Source organism: Ovis canadensis, chromosome 3 (genome assembly GCF_042477335.2).
Source record: "Ovis canadensis isolate MfBH-ARS-UI-01 breed Bighorn chromosome 3, ARS-UI_OviCan_v2, whole genome shotgun sequence".
NCBI classification, from domain to species: domain Eukaryota; kingdom Metazoa; phylum Chordata; class Mammalia; order Artiodactyla; family Bovidae; genus Ovis; species Ovis canadensis.
This window is the reverse complement of record NC_091247.1, coordinates 177,987,491-178,011,981: the sequence shown is the minus strand read 5'-3', so window position 1 is coordinate 178,011,981 and position 24,491 is coordinate 177,987,491. Positions and strand designations below refer to the sequence as shown.

At 40.9% G+C, this 24,491-nt stretch overlaps 1 protein-coding gene across 1 annotated transcript in view; it reads left to right on the top strand.

Annotated features, from left to right (window-relative positions):
- The first annotated feature begins 17,508 nt into the window (after nt 1-17,508).
- Nucleotides 17,509-24,491, top strand: part of PAH (phenylalanine hydroxylase) — an 86,050-nt gene continuing 79,067 nt past the window's right edge. The window contains exon 1 of the mRNA XM_069585200.1: nt 17,509-18,027. Within this exon, the coding sequence (XP_069441301.1) occupies nt 17,968-18,027 (60 nt within the window). The 5' untranslated portion in view covers nt 17,509-17,967. The remainder of the gene's footprint in view (nt 18,028-24,491) is intronic.

Below are 24,491 nucleotides of genomic sequence, written 5' to 3'. Positions count from 1 at the left end.
CTTACACGTCAGTTTTGCAGTCGCTAAGTCGTGTCCGACTCTTTGCGACCCCATGGACTGCAGCACGCCAGGCTTCCCTGTCCTTCACCATCTCCCAGAGTTTGCTCAAACTCATATCCACTGAATCGGTGATGCCATCCAACCATCTCATCCTCTGTCGCCCCTTCTCCTCCTACTCTCAATTTTTCCCAGCATCAGTGTCTTTTCCAATGAGTTGGCTCTTCTCATTAGGTGGCCAGAGTATTGGAGCTTCAGCTTCAGCTTCAGCATCAGCCCTTCCAATGAGTATTCAGGGTTGATTTCCTTTAAGATTGACTGGTTTGATCTCCTTGCTGTCCAAGGGACTCTCAAGAGTCTTCTGCAGCACCACATTTCAAAAGCATCAATTCTTTGGCGTTGGGCTTCTCTTGTTGCTCAGCTGGTAAAGAATCTGCCTGCAATGCTGGAGACCCAGGTCCAATCCCTGGGTTGGGAAGATCCCTTGGAGAAGGGAACGGCTACCCACTCTAGTATTCTGTCCTGGAGAATTTCATGGAATGTATAGTGCATAGGGTCGCAAAGAGTTGGACACGACTGAGCGACTTTCACTCATACTCACTCAGCCTTCTTTATGGTCCAGCTCTTATATCCGTATATGACAAATATGAAAGACTATAACCTTGACTATACATACCTTTGTTGGCAAAGTGATGTCTTTGCTTTTTAACACACTGTCTAGGTTTGTCATAGCTTTCTTGCCAAGAAGCAATCGTCTACTAATTTCATTACAAGTAGATTCTACTAATTTTACCCTATACAGTTCAGTTCACAGAGCATTGTGCTGTCTGTATCACATCCACACAATACTTACATTAGAAATATATGAGATGCCTATTAATGTTCAGATTATAAAGTTTCATCCCAGACCTACCAAGTCATAATCTGGCCAACTTGCCTTTTAAAAAGCTATACAGTAATCATTTGGATCTGCAGATGGAGAATTAGCACTCTAGAGGTGTTCCAGATGATAAGACATAGTCTTCGTTATTCAGAGCTATGAAGAATTAATCTTCTGATAAAGAAGTTACACTATTTCCATAAATAAACTTTCTTGGGATGAAGGGGTGTCCCAATGACTTCTGAAGGGAGTGGAGATGATTGGTAAAGTTATTACAGAGATGGTCTTTGATGCTGGCCCTGAAGAAAATTTGCAGTGGCAAGAAAAGGGCTATGGGAGCAATCTACCCAACACAGAGCATCTCGCTTCCTTGACTTTTGAGACTTCAGCAAGCTTAACCTCCGCTCCCCTTTGTTACACTCCTCCAAGGCTACATCCTGGGTGTGGTCTGCACTCAGAACAGCTCCACCTTGGAAATCTTAACTTCGATTCCTTCTCATCCTTGTGTTTTATTATCAAGTATATTCCCAACAAGGAAAGAAATTCTGCTTTTTTTTTTTTGAAGGGAGTTGCTCAAGCACATGGTATTTCCCCCCAATTTTATAATTGATGAGTTAAAATTTATATTTAAGTATATTTAAGTTGTACAACTTGAGGTTTTGATGTTCATATCACAATGATCAAGTAATTAACATATTCATCAGCTCACATAATTACCATTTTCTTTTTCCTCTCTCCCTCTCCTTCTCCCTCAAGGCGGGGCTCTTTGACAACCTAGAGGGGGTGGAATGGGGTGGAAGGGAGGTTCAAGAGGGAGGGGCCATATGTATACCTATGGCTGATTCATGCTGATGCACGACAGAAACCAACACAATATCATAAAGCAATTATCCTTTAATTAGAAATAAGTAAATTAAAAAGCAAAATAGAAGTAAAACCATAGAAGAGCATGCATGGAGGCATCTTTGAGAATGGCACTATTTCCATTGACTCAGCAGCCCAGGAGTCATCTTTGACCTGTTTTTCACCCTCACCCACCATATCTAAATTGACTCTTTCAACCTTCTAAGTCTTCCTCAAATGCATCCCATTTTCTTTATCTCCACTGTTTTAGTTCAAGATGTCCATTTCTTGCCTGAACAGCTGTAATTACCTCTGAACTGCTCTTGCTATGCTTCCCTGCCCTCCACTCCACCAGCCCAAGTGATTTGTTATAATGCAAATATCATAAAAAGTGTTAGTTGCTCATTGGTGTCTGACTCTTTGCAACACTATGGGTGGTAACCCACCAGGCTCCTCTGTCCATGAGATTTCCCAGGCAAGAATACTGGAGTGGGTTGCCAGGCCCTTCTCCAGGGGATCTTCCTGACCCAGGAACTGAACCCAGGTTTCCTCCATGGCAGACAGATTCTTTACTGGCTGAGCCACCAGGGAAGCTGGCAATCTCATAAAAGAGTACCATTTTATTATATACTTCAATGGCTTGGAAATTCTTACAGGAAAAATATTTAAAAAAAAACCAAAAACCCAACTCTTCGCTTGGTCTATAAGACTCTGCATAGTCTAGCTCTCTCTAGCTCTCCAGCTACATCTTCAACCTTATTCCGCTTTGTTTCTACCATATTTGACTTTTGCATATTCTTCTCCTTCTGCCTGGAAGTTTCCAGACAGTTCCAGATTCTTCCCTTCCTTTTTCATCTAGGTATTCTTAAATCAAGAAAACCTCCAGGGGAAAGCTTCTTACAGTATCATGTGTGTCTCTTTCATGTTCTCTGTTACAGCTATAAATTTGAATTTAACCCTGTAGTTTTACTAATCCTAAAAAGGACATAAACTCAGGGAAGCATTTATACTTGGAACTAGAATAGTGCCTGTTTTCCAGCAAAACTTTAATACATATTTTTAGGTTGTATGGATGAATCTCACTCACTTCTAGTCCTCCCAAGTATCTTCTCAATCTTAAGAGTCCTGCTAGCTCCCCTCCTCCCACCAGTGAGCCAGATGCAAAAGAATTAGAAAAAAATCAAGGTCTAAGGTCATGCATGTGTTTTACAAGAAACTGGGCATCCCATTGGTCTAGTGGGCTGCATGCCTCCCAAATTAATTACTCCATGAATAATGATCACAGTCGCTAAGACCGCAGCTTTCAAATGGCCAAGCCTACCGAGACTCTACAGGGACCAGGGATCTCTGAGTGGACAGAGGTGTTTATACCACCCTTGCCTTCCACAGAAGGCTCTTCTCTCACTCAGGAATCAGTGGGAAAGGGTAATGGGTATTTTTCTCAAGACTAACATCACCACCCCAGGTCTTTTGCTTATATCTCAGATTCCTCATCCATACAACAGGAATATCCAAAATCTATCCCACTGGATTCTAGAATGAATTAAATAAGATGGCCTCTGCAAAATGCCTAGTACTGAATAAATATTTAAATACAGAATAAATATGTGTTCCTTTCTGTTTCCAGAAAGGAGGAGACAGAAAGAGTAAAGCTGAGGGATAGCCTTTTATGTCTAATGACTTTGGGAAAATTTTCTAGGCAAGCTCCTTTATTCTTTGAAAATTTCCTTCCTTATATACATTTAAATGGAAAAGATAACAACCACAGCAATAAAACCTGTTCTCCCAATCCCATAACTAGAGAAAATTCCTCTTTCTCATTCTTTTTTTGTTGTTTTTATATGCCTCCTGACCTATTTACACAATGTGGAATACAAGACTTTTATGTTTTACTTTTATCAGTCATGAGTTGAATTGTGTGTATTTGGAGTAAGATAAATGTTTATGGAGTATGATAAATGTTTATGATTTTAAAAAATAAATTTTATGACTATATTATGTGAATGAAATATAATTTAATTAATTCCCTTATTGATGAAGTTTTCAGTTCTCCCCAAGCTTTTTTGGATCTGAACATTTTTGTACATATTTTTCTACATTCTTGATTAAACTAATATGAATGAGCACTTAGTATAATGAACCAGACACCATGCTTAGTCCTAGAATTTAGAAAGACTAAGATCTGGTCTCTAGACTGAGAGTTCTTAATCTTGAAGGAGACAGAATAGTGAAAATAAGACAAGAGAATTTATAAGTTTAGTTATTGAAGGAAAGCCAAGATGATACCTGAGTCAGGGAGGGGTGACCGCTCCCACCTGGGGACAGTGTTTTTTGGAAGAGGTGGTATTCGCCTTGACCAGCTGAGTGCCAACACTTACTTGTAAGCCCCACTACTGTGGCAGCTTCCCCTGGCTTTGACTTTGGACTTTTCTTGGACCGAATCTTACTTTGATCTACTTGGATTTGATGCCACAGCGCAATGGACTGGTGGCTGAGCCCACTCTGCCCCAAAGTGTCTTCCGTCCCTGGGCTGACCTTGTTGTCCTGCCTCTGAGGCATCTGACTTCAAACCAGCCCTACTTGTGCTTTTGCTGCTGCAGCTGTTGTTGATGGGATGGTGGTAAATGTTTAACAGCCCACTGACTTCACTCCTGATGTGTGGTGTTTGCTGATTTCCATGGAGTAAACATTCCTGCTTTGGCAGATTTCAAGCTACCAATGTGAGCATGAAGTTGACAGCAGAGCTGCAGCAGCATGTTATTATGTGGGGTTCTTACCACACAGATAAAATGGACGTAAATAACCCGAGGAGCACGGACAATTAAGATTTAGTAAAATAATTATGAAGTAATGTCTTGAGGATTTATTACCTTTGTTTTAAATATAACTTATTTAATTTTAAGTTTATATAGTTTAGTTTATCATCAGGGATGTGTTTAGCAACAATCTCTCAAAACTGAAGAATGAGCTCTCTCACGTCTATATAAGCAGGCTTTAGTACACCATGGCTATAAATACAAGAACTGGTTCTGCCCGCCTCTCAAAACTCAGCTCATCCCTCTCTCCCCTTCACTGTCTACTTCAGTCATGACAGGCCTCTGTCTGTTCCTCGGAAAAGGTCCCACTACTCATTGCTTTAGAGATTTTCTAAAATGTTCCCGCAAGTGGGATCCTTCTGCCCTCTCATCTTTGCATTTGGAGTTGAGCCTTCTCACAATTCAGTTCTCAGTTCAAATATTACCTGGTTGAATAGGTCATCCTTTTGCATCCAACTCAAATCGGCCTCTTCAGAACAGTTTCTTTCCTTTATAATACCTCTTTTTAAAACTTTATTTCTTCTTGGCCATCATTAATACTGAGTGTATCTTGCTTTTTTCCCCTTCTTGTTTACTCATCATATTCCCCTTAAAAGAATGTGAAATCAGTGAGAGCATGGCCTATCCTGCTCACCAATGTCTTGAACCGTGCCTGATGGTTCAAGAGTATATTCAGTTGCCACATCAGAAAGATTCCCTGGAGGAGGAATGGAATATACTCAACAATTTGTTTAATGAATGAGTGTATGAATGACAATGTATGAATGATACTCAGTGACTTCAGCCTGATGTTGCCAAAAGGGCTAATGGCTCTGGAGTCTTAAGATTTCTATGTCTATCTATCTATCCATATATATATATATTAAAAACCTTTGATCAAGTGCACTTGGTTTACCAGCTGATTTTATTATAACCCGAGGAAATGTCTGAGTTCTGCTAATAATTCCTAGAATACTTTGCCTTAAATCTTACTTTGATGGAAACTACTATATACGTTGATTATTAGTTTGTGTGGGCATTGATTGATAGTGATCTTCAGATTTCTGGGTGGTCTGTGTGGGAAAAGTTAGACTGAAAAGAAGCAGACCATAGGAATGAGGTTCTAAAGAAGCTCACGGCCAGTTGACTTTGCAAGGTGTGAAATGTGGGGGTCTCCGAAATTTTTTCCAATGAGGCATTGCTCTGTTTTAAAAATTCTGATGAGGAAAGAGTAATTCCTGAATAGATAAATCCATCTTAAATATTATTCTCACATCTCTCTTATTGCTAGAAGTAGACTTGGCTGTGAGTGGCAAAATAATATGGGTTTAAACAAAATAGAAGTTAATTTTTCTCTTATATCAGTGTCTAAGGCAGCGGCCCAAGGCTGCTGGAGCGACAGTCTACCGTGTTGAGCATCAGGCTCCTCCTGTCCTGTTCCTTCTCTTTTTCGCTCCGAAAATCACAGCTCCCATTCCTGTGTTTACCTCACAATGCATAAGCAATGCTCCTTCTCCAGTCAGCATTTCTGCATTCCAACCTGCAACAAGGAGAAAATAAAAGGACAGGCTTCCTTCAGGAACAATTCCTAAATGTTGCACAGACTACTTCTCTTTGTATGTGCTGTGTTGATCCAGTCATGTCCGACTCTTTGGGGCCCCCATGGACAGTAGCCCACAAGTCTCCTCTGTCCATGGGATTCTCCAGGCAAGAACACTGGAGTGGGTTGCCATGCCCTCCTCCAGGGGATCTTTCTGACCCAGCGATTGAACTCGTGTCTTTTATGTCTCCTTCATTGGCAGGAGGGATTTTTACCACTCGCTCCATCTGGGAAGCCCTTCTCTTTGCATTTCCTTGATCAAATATTAGACCTGTGGTCACATCTAGCTGCAAGGAAACCTGGGAGATGCTTTTATTTTGGGAAGCCTTGGGGCTGGATAGCTAACATTCAGAGCTTCTATTTCCTGAGAGAGAGAGAAAGAAAATGGGGCAACTTGCCACAGATGCCACATCTTTCTTTCTTCTCCATCAAGTAGGTTAAGCAGTTCCCAAATATCAGTGTAACTACTAGGCTGACATGTCAAATTTCCATGAAATTGGCCAGTAAGGAAACAACAACCCCAAATGAATTTAGGCAGTAAATTTCTCAGAGCACAGCAGGAAACATGTTTTATGTTCATGTTGGCTCCCCTTGTCCCTCAAGCTCATGGGCATCAGTACAGAGTGAATCTGGGAAGATGCTGAGCACACGTTGGATCTGTGTCACAGCAGAGGAACAAGGGGTTCAGGAAACTCCGATCTTATTTAAGGATTGACGGCAACTTTCCCATCCTCCTCTCCAAAGTGAGGCATTATCTTTACCCTGGAACATATGAAAATCTTCTCTGGGTAGAGGAGAAAGCTTTATTATCATGGGGTGTCTTCTGGGATGGAGAGGTTCTCTATCTATCATGCTGATCAACATTCTGCCCCTTGACACACAGGATCTTATCTCCCAGCTCCAAGGCTGTTTGCTCTGCCAATATCTTTGAAAAGGGGAGTCCAAGACATGTAGAAATGCTGTGGAAATTACCTCTCCACATGCCCCTTTTCTAAATTCTGCACAAATGCGTACCCTAATTACACACATAAAGGAACATCCGAATTTGTTTGAGACCCATAGTTCCTGTTATTACTCTAATGGTATGTTAAACGTGATTGTTTCGTGGTTGTTATTTTGGAGTCTGACACTCTATGCAGGACATTCTAAGAGATGCTGAAGCCCATTTTGCAACCCTCAGCTCAACACTCATTTTAAGGATTTATAAGGGGAATCTAGGAGACTAACACAAATGGCTGGAATAGAAAATTGATTAGAGAGAGATTTGTTAGTGTGCTGGGACATCTTTCCTTTCCACTGACTAGCGTGCTGCCCCGTTTCTCCTTTCTTTTTTCCCAGTCTCCCAGTTTATCCCTCCCTACCCTCCCACCCTGGTAACCATAACTTTGTTTTCTGTCTCTGTAACTCTATTTATGTTTTGTAGATAAGTTCATTTGTACCCATTTTTAAGATTCTACATAGAAGCAATATCATAAGATATTTATCTTACTCTGTCTTCCCAGACTTCTTTCTCCTTCACCTTACAGCAAGTTAGGGAGGTTAAAAAGAACCTAACAGAGAGCATGGCCTTTGTCCTCTGGAGTTTAGGGGATGGACGAACTATGCCTGACTCTTGTATAAAGGCAAGAAACTCTCTAGCTTATTTGAATATTGAACATGAATGTATGGTCTCAGTGACAGCAAACTAGACTCCTCCATTAGAAGGATAGAGGTAGGTCTTTCTTGAACTAGGCTACATGGTGAGATGACCCCAAAGAGACAATTCATTGTGGGATGAACCTGTTTAAGTCAGAGGCCATCACTCAGACCACAGAACCATATTTAAAATCCCCCAGTGGGAAATCTCCAAGCTAAATACAAGACTCTCTGTTAGAGAAATAATCAGAATTGGGACAACTTTTGTGTGTGTGTGTCAAAGAACAACAATACTAGATTATACCTATAGATGCTTCCATGAAGAGCAGGTAGGTATCTTCCACAGTGGAGTGTAACTGGGGTTGGGGGCAAGGTTTGGGGATAAAGCCCCAAGTCTCTGTCCTGTCCAATGGTTTAAACTGTAAAGGGCAGGGGTATAACTCAAGGTATAAATAATTCACAGAAAAGTAAATAGACACCTTGATCAAAATAAAAGATATTCTAATGAAAAGTATAATGAGTTTTTTCCCCCTCAAGATTTTCAAGGATTTTAAAATTTGTAAGTGCAGAAGAGGTCTCATGGCCGGTCTAAAGGCCACATGTGTGGGTTCTCCTCTCACAGTGATGAATTCATAAGTGTTCTTGGCTCAAGTGGTTCATATTAGTGCGAAGAGATGGTAAGAGGGAAGTTAGTTCTAGTTTTTGTGCTATAGCATCTTCATCAGCTCATGCAGTGGGTGGCTGAGGTCAATGACTTCTGCTTGATCCAGGAAAGGCTCCGAGATCCAGACCTGCCTTAGTCTCCTGGTTATCAGGTTGGTGTGAAGGCAAGCGCTGAACTTCCATAAGGTTTGATAGATCTCTCATTCACTCAGATATTCTAGTCTGCCTGTGTGTACTCACCCAAGAAGGCTATAGCCCTGCTCATCCCCAGATAAGGTTGATGACCATTTTGCTGTGAATCCTGACTTGGCAGATTTGTAGGTTTCCTCAAGTGATATCTGGTTTTTCTGTGTATCTGAACCTACTTGTTAAGACTTGTCAATACTGAGGTAAGCAACCTCATATTGAGCTCGAAAAATTATAGGAAATAGATAAAATAAATAAGTAATAAATAAATAGATAAAATAAATAGAAAATAGATCAAAAATAAATAGATAAAATAGATCAGATAAAAATATTTATCTGATAGTGTATGAACTGTCAGAACCCATAAGGACTGGAAAACTGTTCATAATGATTTGCCTGAGATAGTCCCAATTTATACCTGTTATGTCAGTGTAATTATCACTAGCACTACTTTCACTGTCAGAAAATTCCAGTTTAGATGATAAATTATATGGTCGCCCTCTGGAGGATAATTTGCTAGTATCTATCGAAATGATATAAGTCCATACCTTTTGACCCAGAAATTCTACTCACAGTCTTTTTTTCATCCAGACATAAGCTAACATACATATAAAATGATACACATAAAAGTTATTTATCACAGCATTATTTGTAATAGCAAAAGATTAGAAGCAACAAAACTGTTAATTAACAGAATATGAATTGAATTACGAGAATTTAAGAAGTGCAATGAAGCTATTGAAAAGGATGATGAGGAAGCCCCTGGCAGTGCAGTGGTAAGGACTTCGAGCTTCCACCGCATGGTGCACGGCTTCAATCTCTGGTCAGGGAACTAAGATCTTTCAGGCTGCGCAGCTCTGCCAAAAAAAAAAGTATGAGGAAGGTATATAGTAAGCAGGATGATCCCAAGACGTGTTGTTCAGATAAAAGTTTAAAATGCTAAGGTACCATGTATGCTGCACTGCTATTTGAATGGAAGAGAAAGAATACATGTACACACACAAATGCAAACATATATTGGTTTTAAAGTCTCTGGAAGAAAATAATAATGTTGGTTGTCTTTGGGGAGGAGAATCAGGCAGCTGAAGGATGTGGGAGTGTGAGAGAAGTTTCATTATGTATGCTTTTACTTTTGAATTTTCGATCCACATGAGTGTGTAACTCATTATATCAAAATGGAAAAAATAAATAACAGCTTAGAGATAACCAGTGTCTTAGTTTGGTCTGCTATAACAAATATACCATAGACTGGGTGGCTAAAATAGCAAACACTTTTTTTTTTTTCTTACAGTTTTGGAGGCTGGGACAAGATCAAGGTGCTGGCAGATCTACTATTTGGTGAGAACCCCTTTTCTGGTTTTCAGATGGCCATCTTCTCACAGTATCATACACAGTGAAGAGCAGAGAGAGAAGAAACAAACTCTTCTATGTCTCCTCTCATAAGGGCACTAATCCCTCTCATGAGGGCTCCACCTTCACATCCTAATCACCTCCCAAATTCCTCAGTTCTAAATACCATCACACTGAGGATGAGGCATCGCACTATGAACTTCAGGGGGGACACAAACATTTTAGGCCATAACAACCAGCAAAGAAAAACAAATAGAAAGGATAACATTTTTATCATAAGAACAAAATTTGATCTGTTCTTCCATAGGAAGGTTAAAAAGGAGAAAATGAAATAAAGAGAAAGTGCAGGAAATGGAAAATATGAAATAAAATAAAAGAAATATGCCCTAACATAAATGTTGTTACAATAAATTTAAATGGGTTAAGCTTACTAATAAGAAGAAATTTTCAGATTAGATTAAAACACAAGATATGTATGTATATTGTAATCTCTGTATAAATGTTTGAACGTGTTTTTGTGTTCTAGATCAGTTTTTTGATCTGATCTATTAACTTCTGAAGCGAGCATGTTAAGATAGCTATATCTATCTATATCTAAGAAATAAAGATGACCTATTTTTTCTATTGTATCTGAAAATTTTGAATATCTGAAAAAAAAATTTGGCCACCAAAAAAGCTTCAATAAGCCCCAAAGAATCATAGTGACAAAGACTGGGCTCTTTAGCCATGAAGTAATTCAGTTAGAAATTTTAAAACTGAGAGCTAAAAACATCTCCAGTATTTTGAATTTAAAATAACAGACTACTAATAACTCTTGAATTATGGAGATCATTATATTCAAAACTTAGAACCAAACAATAACGGAAACACTAACTGTATCAGGTCAATGAGACACAGCCAAAGCAGTACTTAGAAACAGTTCATTTTAAATGCATTTATCAGGAAACAAAGAAAATTAAAAACAAATAAACTAAGTGTTCAACTCAAGAAGTTTGGAAAATAGCAAGAAAGCAAGCTCAAACACAATAAAGAAAAGTGGAGAGAAACAATGAGCTAGATGACAATACAAACAGCAGAGAGGAGCAGTCTTATGAAATGCTGACTCTCATTGGGCAAACATCTGGCAGGATAAGAGAAAATTCAGATAAACAAGTTACAAAGTAAAAAAGGAAAAATAAATATAGACACAAAAGAACTCCAAAAAATAAAAGAATGTTATAAACAGTAATATGGTAGTTTTGTTGAGACCTTGACAGAATGAATTAATCTCTGAAAAAAAATACAAACTGAGAAGAAACATAAAAAATAAATATGCCAATAAAAGTGAAATAAATTGAACTATATTACTTTTCCTGCTTTCCAAAATTTCAGTCCAACATATTTACAAGAGGTCCTACCAAATCTTCAAGAAACAAATACTTTCTATCTTCTATAGGTTATTCCAGAAATTATAATAACAGGGCAAGTTGTACAACTCCTTGTGCAAGATTACTATAATCTTGATTTCAAAATACGATGATGGTACAAGTAATAAAATTTCAGTTTCATTTCACTACTAAAAAGGGATGGGAAAATCTTATATAAACCATAAAGCTAACCATATCTACTAGTGTAATAAAAATTAAAACATTATAATTAAAGAAGTTTTATCCTGGCATATAAGAAGAGTTTAACATCTAAAAAATCTACCAATGTGATTCATTATATTAATAGATGAAAGGAAATACATCACATCATGTATAATATTGATGGAGAAACTTTTGCTGTGTTCATAAATTTGGATCTAGTGTGTATGTCTACTCTTGACTGCTCCTGTTTAACACAAGTGTCCACAGATTATCCAACACATTCAGGGTTAAACTAATCAATGTTTCAGAGGAAATATGGAAGAATAAGTGTGTACTGATACCCAAATAAACTTTTGAAAACATGCAAGCAAGAAAGGGGACCTGACAACCAGATATTAAGATATACCACCAGACCCTATTGTAATAATAAATGTAGTATGATACTGACACACAAGAAGTGATATAATGCAATACACCAATGGAAAAAAATTAAGCTTTAGAGAAAGACTCAGGTACAAATGGCAATTTCATCTTGACTCAGAAAATCCTGACATAAAAATCAGGGGGACTTGTTATAGAAAAGCTGGCTTGTGATTTGGAGAGAGAAGATAAAAACAGCTGGGTCATTACCATATCCCATATGCAAGAGATCCAGAAAGATTAAAGATCTGAATGTGAAAGAGAAAACTCAGGATGACAGAAGAAAGAAGCAAGTATCATAGCAACATAGGAATAAGGAAGGACTTCTTTAAAAAGATCCCAATAGCACAAGCCACAGCATTTTTAAGATCGATTTTTTATTATATCTGAATTATAACTTTTCTCAAGGAAAGACACCAGTTGACAGTTAACTGAGAGTGACTGGTGATGAGATGATATCTTTAGTGATCTGAGAAAGGCACAAGGCTAATATCGAGACTACACAAATTATTCCTGCAATTAAATACAAAGGCCAGGAATCCTAATATAAAAATAGGTAAAGTGTTTGATAAAGAGCTATTCAGAGCGGAGCCTGGTGGGCTGCCACCTATGGGGTCGCACAGAGTCAGACACAACTGAAGCGACTTAGCATGCATGCATTGGAGAAGGAAATGGCAACCCACTCCAGTATTCTTGCCTGGAGAATCCCAGGGACGGAGGAGCTTGGTGGGCTGCCGTCTATGGTGTCACACAGAGTCGGACACGACTGAAGTGACTTAGCAGCATTCAGAGTGTAGTTCTTAAGTACATAGATGCTCAGACTCACTCATTAGATGTGTGTGTGTGTGCATGTGCAGTTGTGTCTGATCCTTTGCAACTCCACGGACTGTACCTGCCAGGCTCCTCTGTCCATGGAATTTTCCAGACAAGAATACTGGTGAGGGTTGCCATTCCCTTCTCCAGGGGATCTGCCTGACTCAGGGTTCAAACCTGAGTCTCCTGCACTGACTGGCAGTTCTTTACCAGCTGAGCCACTGGGGAACATACCTTTTCATATTGAACATACTGGCAAGGAATCAGACATTTGGAAAAGACCAAATATTGAGGATACCTAGCAACAGGTTGCTGTCTATGGGGTCGCACAGAGTCGGACACGACTGAAGCGACTTAGCAGCAGCAGCAGCAGCAACAGGAACCCATTTGCTCTGCTGGTGGGAATGTGGACTCATACAAGCCATTCAGAGGGGCAATCTGACATTACTTTGTGAAATTAAGGATGCATATTTCCTACGATTCAGGACCTCATCCTTCTATCCCAGAAAAAAATTCTCACACAGGATGTAAGAAGACAAGGATGAGGATATTTATCACAGTATTACTGTTGAGGGTGGTGGAAAGTTAGAGACAGCCTAGAATTCATCACTGGGGAATGGAAAAATCAAATATGGTAGTTACACAGTGTGAAATATACTACACTAGTTAAAGGAGCAAAGAGTTACTACATTCAGTAGCATGACCACGTTCCAAGAATATGCTATAGTAAATCTATACTGGGGCTTCCCAGATGGCTCAGTGGTAAGGTATCTGCCTGCCAATGCAGGAGACACAGGTTCAAACCCTGGGTCAGTAAGATCCCCTGGAGTGGGAAATGGCAACCTTCTCCGGTATTCTTGCCTGGAGAATCCTGCGGACAGAGGAGCCTGGCAGGCTACAGTCCATTGGGTCACAAAAGAGTTGGACATGGCTTAATGACTAAACAACAACAACAACAACAAACCTATATTATGACATCACTCATATTCATGAAAAATACGTACACACACCAATATTTCCTTGTAGCTAATAAATCCATGACTAAATATTAAAGTATGTTAAGGATGTTGTATCTAGGGGAAAGGAATGGGAATGTGGCATGAAGATAAAAGAGAATGAATAAATAAAACAAGAGAGGGGCCTTGGAGGTTTTGATTACTTGCCATGAACTCAGAGATTATGATTAACTCAACTCTCGATCTGTGAGGTTAAATGACAAGTGTTTGATAACCTCCAGTGATTGGGAAATCTTCAACTTCCAAGTGAAGGTCAACTCTAAGTTTACCAGGTATACAACTGCACATCTTGCGACATGGTGCCTACCTCTTCCTGGTTGGTCAGCAAATCTCAGTGGTCGACAGGCTGGATTCTCTCTCTTTCTTAAAAAAAAAATTAATTTATTTATTTTAATTAGAGTCTAATTACTTTACAATATTGTAATGGTTTTTGCCCTACATTGACATGAATCAGCCATGGGTGTACATGTGTCCCCCATCCTGAACCCCCCCCCCCGACACCTCCTTCCCCGTCCCATTCCTCAGGGTTGTCCCAGTGCATTGGCTTTGAGAGCCCTGTTTCATGTATCAGACTCGGACCGGTCATCTATTTCACATATGTAATATACATGTTTCAATGCTATTCTCTCAAATCATCCCACCCTCGCCTTCTCCCACAAAATCCAAAAGTCTGTTCTTTACATCTGTGTCTTTTTTGCTGTCTTGCATATAGGGTCATTGTTACCACCTTTCTAAATTCTATATATATGTGTTAGTATACTGTATTAGTGTTCTTTCTGACTTACTTCACTCTGTATAATATGCTCCAGTTTCATCCACCTCATTAGAACTGATTCAAATGCATTCTTTTTAATAGCTGAGTAATATTCCATTGTGTGTATGTACCACAGCTTTCTTATCCATTCATATGACAATGGACGTCTAGGTTGCTTCCATGTCCTGGCTATTGTAAACATTGCTGAGATGAACACTGGGGTACACGTGACTCTTTCAATTCTGGTTTCCTCAGTGTGTATGCCCAGCAGTGGATTGTTGGGTCGTATGGCAGTTCTATTCCCAGTTTTTTAAGGAATCTCCACACTGTTCTCCATAGTGGCTGTACTAGTTTGCATTCCCACCAACAGTGTAAGAGGGTTTCCTTTTCTCCACACCCTCTCCACACAGGCTGAATTCTTGGATGTTCCTTTTACACCAATTTTCTTAGGGCTCACCACCACCCCTGTTCACAACAGCAACACATTGCATTCCATCCCGATTTAAATGATAGTTTTAAAAAAAAAAACACAAAATTCATGTCAGCAGCAATCTCATGGTAAGTGAGTTTTAATCTTATTGCATGGATAAATTTCCCCTTTTAGCCAAAACAATTTTGAAAAAAGCTACCAAATGTTTTTCCCTAAAGCAGCAGACTACTAATTGTGCTCTCCTCCCAACACAGATCTGGGTCATTTTTATGAGAGAGGAAATTAAGAATTTTATTTTTAGTAGATGAGAAAAGAAAAAAGAATTGCTATTATTTTGTTGTCCTAAAAATCATTGCTGTTCTTATTTTTAAAAGGGAAGGAAGAGTGTGTAAGAGCCAGTGCCTTGGAACTGGGTGAAATGTAGTTTGACTTTGAACTACTTATTTAAACTTTCTGTGTCTCAGTTTCTTTATTTATAAAATGGGGATTCATAGGTCAAGGTTTTGGAGGGGAAAAATGAAACCACACATGGGGAATGCTTGGCAGTGTCTACCATACAGTGTGCATTTATTTAAGTAAGAAGCTGTTATTGCTTGCTTTTATTCATTGCATGCCTCTTAAATAGCAACATAACAGGGTTGTCACATTCATTGCTCTCCTTAGTATGGCAGCAACATCAAGGGATGAAGTGATGTTTGCAAGGCAATCTTGGGATGGAAGAAAACTCTTCATCTCATGTCTGTGTGTATGTGTGATCTTAGTCACTCAGTCATATCCTACTCTTTGCAGCCCCATGGACTGTAGCCCACCAGGCTTCTCTGTCCATAGACTTTTCCAGGCAAGTATACTGGAGCGGGTTGCCATTTCCTACTCCACGGGATCTTCTAGACCTAGGGGCCAAACTTCAAGTCTATCACACTAGAAAAACACTGGAGTCCAATAAAGGATATGGATTCTCCCAAAGGTGGAAATCAAGGCCTTGTTCTTCTATGTTCAACAACACTGATTCTCCATCTGACCACAGGGAATATTAATCACACACCCAAAGACTCCTTTTGGATAGAAATTATACTTATGTCTGTATTCATAGCAACCAGTAGAAAGCTAGACATGTAATAGAGGCTCCAAGAATCCTAAACAACCCTTGAGACCCCATTTTATTTTATTTTTTTGCCTCTTACATTTATTATTTATTTATTTTTAATTGGAGGATAATTGCTTCACAAAGTTGTGTTGGTTTCTGCAGTACAACAACACAAATCAGCCATAAGCACATATATACCCCTTGCCTCTTGAGCCTCCCTCCCACCCCATCTTCATATCACCCTCTAGGTCATCACAGAGCACCGAGCTGGGCTCCCTGTTTAAAACCCCATGTTAAAGACAAATTGAGGCAAGGACTTGGCCAAAGTTAGTGGTGGAATCAGGAGTCAATCTGTTTGTTTTGAATTCCAAATCTGATTTTTTTTTTAAAATTTTTTGGCAGGTGCCTGGTCATTCCTTCAAAGAATTATGGGAGGGGAATGGGTGGATTTCTAGCAGCCTCTATTATTGGCTTGTTGACTTGTTTTCTCTTAGCCCATTACACTCTCCTGGCTAAATATTAGGCAGAGACTCAAGGCCTTGACGATCTTGATTTGTTTAACATCTTTTCTGAACTTCTGTCTTTGCAGTGTTCATGTAAATTAGTTTTGCCTGCTGGGAATGAGTGTCTCATCTCAGTGTCAGAACTGAAAAAGTGGAGGTGAATGACATCTTCCTGCAGATTAGCCCATCCCCCTATTTTATTTTCTTTGGAAGGCTTAACTCTGCCTAAACTTACTTATATGTTTGCTGTCTGTCTTCCAGAATGGTAGCATGGTGGGGGAGGCGGGGTCCCCCCTGCATCCCCATCACCACCTGGCACACAATAAAGGTCCGCAGTAAGATCTGCTATGGTATACTTTTGAGCAGTATCTCCCAGTTACTGAGTGCTGAACGATACAGCAAGAACTCTGCGTGCATGCTACCTCACTTCAGTCCTTTCAGATTTTGCAACCTTGTGGGTCCTAGCCCGCCAGGCTCCTCTGTCCATGGGATTCTCCAGGAATTCTCCTATCCCATGGACAGAGGATACAAGAATAGTGAAGTGGGTTGCCATGCCCTCCTCCAGGGGATCTTCCTAACCCAGGGATCAAACCCGCGTCTCTTAGGCCTCTTGCATTGGGAAGCGGGTTCTTTACCACTAGTGCCACCTGGGAGGGTGGAGGTGGGGTGGCTCAGAGGGCAAAAACTCTACTTAATGTTAAAGGTGTCACCTCATGCTTTCTCTTACCCACAGTCTTACTAAAATGTCCTGGTAAGGTGGTGCTACCATACTTTCTGCGTGCTCCCTCCCAGCAGTGATGTGAACAGCTCAGTGACACACTGGCTGCACTTCAACCCAGGTCGTGCTCTCACCTTTGCTCCTTAGCAACAGTGCCCAGCATTCACAACGTCATCTATTTAGTTTTCTGAGGTCAGACCCCAAAAGGTCGTTTCTTTGGTGGTTAATAGAAAGGAACCCCTCCCCAAACATCAACTAAGATCTTGACTCTGCTTCTTACAATTGTTTTCATCAGGCAGCCACAGATTTACTCCAGTGGCAGAGAATCTGTGCCCAGGCTTTGGAGAGTCCTGGAAATGCCCAACGTGTCTAATCTCCAGGGCACAGGTGGTCCTGCCCTCCCTCACTGGCCTTCCAACATCCCAGGAGGGCAGCCAAGTTCGGCCTCTCCGCATCCTCCACAATCTCCCCGGCCGCTCCCCCTGCCGCTCCCCTCTGGGTGGCCCAGGTCCCGACCCAGAGCCTTGCAGCGTCAGGACAACGCCCATCGAGGGGCGTTCCTGCGGCGGGTACCAGGCAGCAGACATCTTGGAGGCGCTCCTCCCTAAAGCCAGGTTAAAAACCTCAGCACCACGTGTTGTTAGCGCTGTTTGCAAATCTCCCTGCGGCTGACGGCGCAGAACTGTAGAGAAGGCCCGCGCTACGAGCCAGCATGTCAGCTCTGGTCCTAGAGAGCGGAGCCTTGGGCAGGAAATTCAGCGACTTTGGACAGGTGAGCCTGGGGAGGCGGGGTCGGGTCTTAGCTGCGCAGGAAGGGGCGTTTGCCCCCCTCCCGCCGTGGAAAGAGGTCAGAGCAGTGTTGGTGTTTTCAACTCCCATCAACTCACCAGGACATTGAGAGTTCATTTGAGGAGGACGGAAACGTTTAGGAAGTTGACAAATAACACATGTGCTCAACACGTTTCCCAAGGAGAGAACATCCACCTTGGGTGACTTTCAGGGAATGAGCTGCAGGAGTTGGGGATCGGCTTTCAGAGCTGCCACAAATGGACTCGCTGTGTGTCTTTACACAAGTCTCTGTCGCCTTTTTCTTTTGTACATTGGTCCTTAACAGTCTGGAATGGGAGTAGGGGTCCATCCGGATTTACTCTTCTGTGATGTTTTACAAGTGTTCTCAGCCAGGAATCAAAATGGCAAAATTGTAAGAAATTGTATCCTTTTTTTCACCTTTGGGAGAAAATGCCTTATGAAGAAACACAGAGGAAAATACTCAAGAGTCAGCCTTGAACTTGGAATGTAAGAGAACCTTAATGTGGCAAGAATAATGACCAGGGTGCATTCTATTCTCTAGAAAGTGTTCCCTGTTCCTTGAGGTGAACAACTGCAAAATACATTCTTTAATTGACTGGCCACATTCCTAGAATTTAGGGTTCAGACTTAAAGCCCACCCCTGGGAGAGGAAGGTTTAGAGAGTGTAAAGAGGACGGTTTAGAGAGTGCTCTGTAACACCTGTGTGTTGAAAGCAAGCTATTTAACTTCGCAGAGCCTCAGGTCTATTCATTTGAAAGGTTGGAATAAAAAAACCCATATCCTAGAGTTAGTATGAGAGTCAAGTGAAATAATATCTTTAAAGCTCTTAGCACACTTTCTGGAATATAGGAGAAGTGCCAGGGGTGTCTAGCCGGAAATGATTTGTTTGTTGAACAAAATGTGTCAGAATACTGGCAAGAGGAACACACACTGAGTCAAGCCCAGTGGCTGGTGGAGCTTCTCAGTGGAAATGTGATGGACCCGGGATCAGGTGATGTGGACTCTGTGTTTAGTTTGCTGATGCTGTGTATCATCAAGAAGTTCCCTAACTGGGGAAGAGGCTCAGTTTGGGATCTGTAAAACGGGGGGCTGGGAAGTGGGGGAGGTGGATAGAAAATAGTCTCTGGGAGAGCTTCCAGGGTGATTCAGATGGCAAAGAATCTGCCTGCCATGTGGGAGAACCAGGTTTGATCCCAGGGTCGGGAAGATCCCCTGGAGAAGGGAATGGCTACCCACTCCAGTATTCTTGCCTGGAGAATTCTGTGGGCAGAGGAGCCTGGTGGATTGCAGTCCATGGAGTCGAAAAGAGTTGAACAGGACTGAGCTACTAACACCTTTGAGTCTCTAGGACTCCAGCTCTGACAATCTACAAAAAGACACATTTATACCTTCCTGAAGCTCTAACCCAGATAAGCAGAATGCCCTAGGTGTAGTCCAGATAGAAAGTTGATCTACACATGCAAGCACAACAATCCTGCAAGAGACGTCTGGCTCGTTCATTCACTCAACTCAACAAAGACTTATTGAGCACCTACTCTGAGCTAGGTACAGCTAGCTGGTATAAAGTCTGCCCTGGTGAAACTTAAATTCTTGTGGAGGAGACAAGACTATAACATTTAACCAAATGAACATATAATTTCATGTGGAGGATAAGTGCTGTGAAGAAAAATAGAATGGGGTGACAGATTAAAAGTTGAAGGAAACTCAGAAATCATAGCTCTAAATGGCACAGAGTCAGTGTTCAAACCCAGGTCTGACTCCAACACCCTGTGCACTCCTCCAACCACACTGCTTCCTCCTGCAGATAAGTTCTGCAATAGACAGGCTTTTAGTGAGTCCACAGCAGGATGTCTGCTCTTGTTTCTGGGTGTCTTACACTGTAGATGTGTGTTTGTATAATCACACATGTGAAAACACACCTCTGCCCATGACCCCCAAAAGCACTAAGGTCGGCAATGAGTACCCCTGGAATATCTTTGCTGTAGATTAATTGCTTGCAGTTATGAAAACTGCTCTTTTTCCAAATATATTAACAATAGAATGTATTTGTTAGACAAAAGCAAAGAGAACTTATTTCTGTTAAATGTATTTATCAGTTCAGTTCAGTCACTCAGTCATGTCCAACTCTTTGACATGTGCTACCATGGACTGTAGCACACCAGGCTTCCCTGTCCATCACCAACTCAAACTCATGTCCATCGAGTTGGTGATGCCATCCAACCATCTCATCCTCTGTTGTCCCCTTCTCCTCTTGCCTTCAATCTTTCCCATCATCGGGGTCAGCTCTTCACATCAGGTGGCCAAAGTATTGGAGTTTCAGCTTCAGCATCAGTCCTTCCAATGAATATTCAGGACTGATTTCCTTTAGAATGGACTGGTTGAATCTCCTTGCAGTCCAAAGGACTCTCAAGAGTCTTCTCCAACACCATAGTTCAAAAGCATCAATTCTTTGGCATTCAGCAGAATATAGTCTTTATATTCCAACTCTCACATCCATACATGACTACTGGAAAAACCATAGCTTTGACTAGATGGACTTTTGTTGGCAAAGTAATGTCTCTGCTTTTTAATATACTGTCTAGGTTGATCATAGCTTTTCTTCCAAGGAACAAGAATCTTTTAATTTCATGGCTTCAGTCACCATCTGTACTGATTTTGGGGCCCAAAATAATAAAGTCTGTCAGTGTTTCCATTGCCTCCCCATCTGTTTTCCATGAAGTGATGGGACCAGATGCCATGATCTTAATTTTCTAAATGTTGAGTTTTTAAGCCAACTTTTTCACTCTCCTCTTTCACTTTCATCAAGAGGCTCTTTTGTTCTTCTTCGCTTTCTGCTGTAAGGGTGGTGTCATCTGCCTATCTGAGGTTATTGATATTTCTCCCAGCAGTCTTGATTCCAGTTTGTGCTTCATCCAGCCTAGCATGATCTCTCTGCATAGAAGTTAAATAAGCAGGGTGACAATATACAGCCTTGACGTACTCCTTTTCCTATTTGGAACCAGTCTGTTGTTCCATGTCCAGTCCTAACTGTTGCTTCCTGACCTGCATACAGATTTCTCAGGAGGCAGGTCAGGTGGTCTGGTATTCCCATCTCTTGAAGAATTTTCCACAGTTTGTTGTGATCCACACAGTCAAAGGCTTTGGCATAGTCAATAAAGCAGAAGTTTTTTTCTGGAACTCTCTTGCTTTTTTGATGATCCAGCGGGTATTGGCAATTTGATCTCTGGTTCCTCTGCCTTTTGTAAATCCAGCTTGAACACCTGAAGTTCATGGTTCATGTAGTGTTGAAGGTTGACTTGGAGAATTTTGAGTACTACTTTGCTGGCATGTGAGATGAGGGGCAGTTGTGCAATTCTCAGTGATCAAAATTCTTTTCTTCTTGGTTGCTAGTAAAGATTTTTTCCTCCCTGCTTTCTTTCTCCTTTTCTAGTTTTTAAACTAATTTTCTGTACCTTTATGCATCCTGAGTGTACATGTGTTTTTAAGTCAACTCACATATCTATTTGAAGCAAATAATTACAGATTATGAGCCAGTTTAAACAAATTCTGGAAAATGTTTGCCCAAGAGCCCATGCTGGTCCACAGAACAGTATTGGAATCAGAATCCACCCAAGATCACATCATTTCACAAAATTCCATGAGCTTCCTTTCAGTTCAGGTCCCTCAAGCTTCGAAAAGGGGAGCTGTTGTTCCAGTTGAGTCATTGGGATTTAGGTTAAGGATTTTGGAGTTATTGGACCTAGGTTCACTTACAGGCTCTGCCACTCATTAGCTGAGAGTCTTTGGACAAGCCACTTAATCTTGCTGAGTCTCTTTCCTCATTTCAAAATAATAAGGGTGGTATCATCTGCATTTTTGAGGTTATTGATATTTCTCCCAGTAATATATATATATATATATATATATATATATATATATATATATATGCTGGTATACATATGTACTACAGCTTTATCCATTCATCTGTCAGATGGACATATTGGTTGTTTCCAGGTCTTAGGTATTGTGAATAGTGCTGCTATGAATATTGAGGTGCATGTATTTTTTTGAAATATAGTTTTGTCCAGATATATGTCTAGGCGTGGGATTGCTGGATCATATGGCAATTCCATTTTTAGTTTTATGAAGCGCCTCCATACTGTTCTCCATAGTAGGAGCCTGAGTTCTTAAGCTGCCATGCACTGCCTGTGTGCTCTCCAGGCGAGTCACTTTCTTTGGCCCATAGTTTCCCTAAAATGAGATTGTGGACAAGCCTATCTCTGTGAGTCAGTTATTCTCAAGTCCCATGTGGGCATCAGGAGACAAACAGAATACCTAGATTGAGGAGGGATTATTCACCTTGACTGAGGAGTACAGAAGTTTTCTGAGAGAAGTACTACCCATGGGGCTTTTGAGGAAGGGTAATGGATTTGAAAAGGGACAAGGGTGGGATGCAGTGCATTTCCTGTAATAAGGTGTTGAAAGGGCAAGGACGAAGTCAGTTTTCTGTAGAGGAGTTTCCTGAGGGTGAATCTCAGGAGATGAGGCACCAACAAGACTTTTGACAATTCGAAAGAGGTATTGTATATTGTTGGCTATGTTGTTGTTCAGTTGCCAAGTCATGTCTGACTCCTTGTGACCCCATGACTGTAGCCCACCAGGCTCCTCTGTCTATGGGGATTCTCCAGGCAAGAACACTGGAGTGGGTTGCCGTGCCCTCCTCTAGGGAATCTTCCCAAACCAGCCATCAAACCTAGGTCTCCCACATTGCAGGCAGATTGTTTACTATCTGAGCCATCAGGGAAGCCCTAAATTCTGCTGGGATCATCTAGTCACTGCCAATCACTAAGGGCTGGATTGTTGTCAGTGGGAAACAAAGAAAGGCCTGACCCTGAGGGCCGTTTCTGGAGAAGGTCAGACTGGCTTGGGTGGAAGTGGGAAGGTGGTGGCTGGCAGAGTTCCATACATTCACATCTGAATCACCCTAGTCGTAGATGACTTCTGTTGAAATATTCTGTTTCCTGGAGGCCAACAGGAGAGGATAATGTTGCTAAGTGAACTAGAAATAGGAATTTTTTGTCATTTCAAGGAAGCTGGGAAGAACTGAGGGCTCAGTGTTCTCTCCTAGGAAGAAGACTGACATCAGAGACTGATTTGTGTGTCTCTGGCAGGATTAGAGACAGAAAGTAGAGTCCACAGGAAGTTATGACTCATGGACAGAGTGCTGGCATCCAGTGACATGGGCTCCAGCTCTGGAGGAGTTATTCAAATTCTCTAAGCCTTCCTCTTGTCATCAATAAAAACGGCACTTGGAGAAAACCTACTTTCTAGACTGTTATCAAAATTAAATGAGATAATCCAAATCAAGTGCTTATTATAATGCTTCAGACAGTATACTAACCAGGTGGTACTAGTGGTAAAGAACCTGCCTGCCAGTGCAGGAGACACAAAACACAGGTTAAATCTCTGGATTGGGAAGATCCCCTGTAGAAGGGCATGGCAACCCACTCCAGTATTCTTGCCTGGAGAATCCCCTGGACAGAGGAGCCTGTTGTGCTACAGTCCATGGGTCACAAAGAGTCAGGCATGACTTTATAGGGGCTTTTAATATATGGTAGATCAAAAAAATTTTTTTAGAAAGATAGTACTGTGGTCAATACAAAGATATTTAACAGTTCAGTCTTGCTATTCATCTAAGGCTCCCTCTAATCACACTTACTGATAATTCTGGTTCTTCCCCCATACTGTTTCAGGTGAGTTTCTGGGAAAATCTAAATTCTCTGAATTAAAAGAATTTCATCCTAAGGGTCATCAGTGGCCACACAGGGCTTAAGATAGCAAGTCACTGAGAGCCTGCCCAGCACAGCCTTCTCACTGAGATAATGCAACATCCATTCCACTAATTTCATTAACTTCCTTACAAGAGAGTAATTGTTCTGCTAGAGTTTTTGTTCCCAGTTTTAGGTACATGATGTTTATTTGAAAGCACACATGGAACTTTGTGTATTATTGTAAAACCTAATTTAATCCTTAACTTTAACATTTTAAGATTTTGGCCAACCCTTTCCGGAGTGGCAGCCCTAGTCCCACCTTAATTTGCTGTCACATGGCTGGAGAAAATGTTAGATCCTAGACATTCTTTGCTGTTTGAAGATGTCCATCTTCCAGTGAGTTAATTGTGTGCTCTTATGTATTCTGTGGCTCCTTTTCAACAATTGGTATCTCAGATCCCAGCATCTGGGAACAAATTAATGCTCCTGTGAGATCTTTACTGAAGGCCAAGAAATCTTTTGTGGGTATTTTTAATATTTCCATCATTTTGTATGCTTTTATTATTATATTTAAAATATTTTCTCTCTGTCTTTCTTTCATCATCTGAATACTGTTTTGATAGGGCTTGGCAGGATTATACATTAGCCTGATTTCACACATGAAGAAATTAAGAAT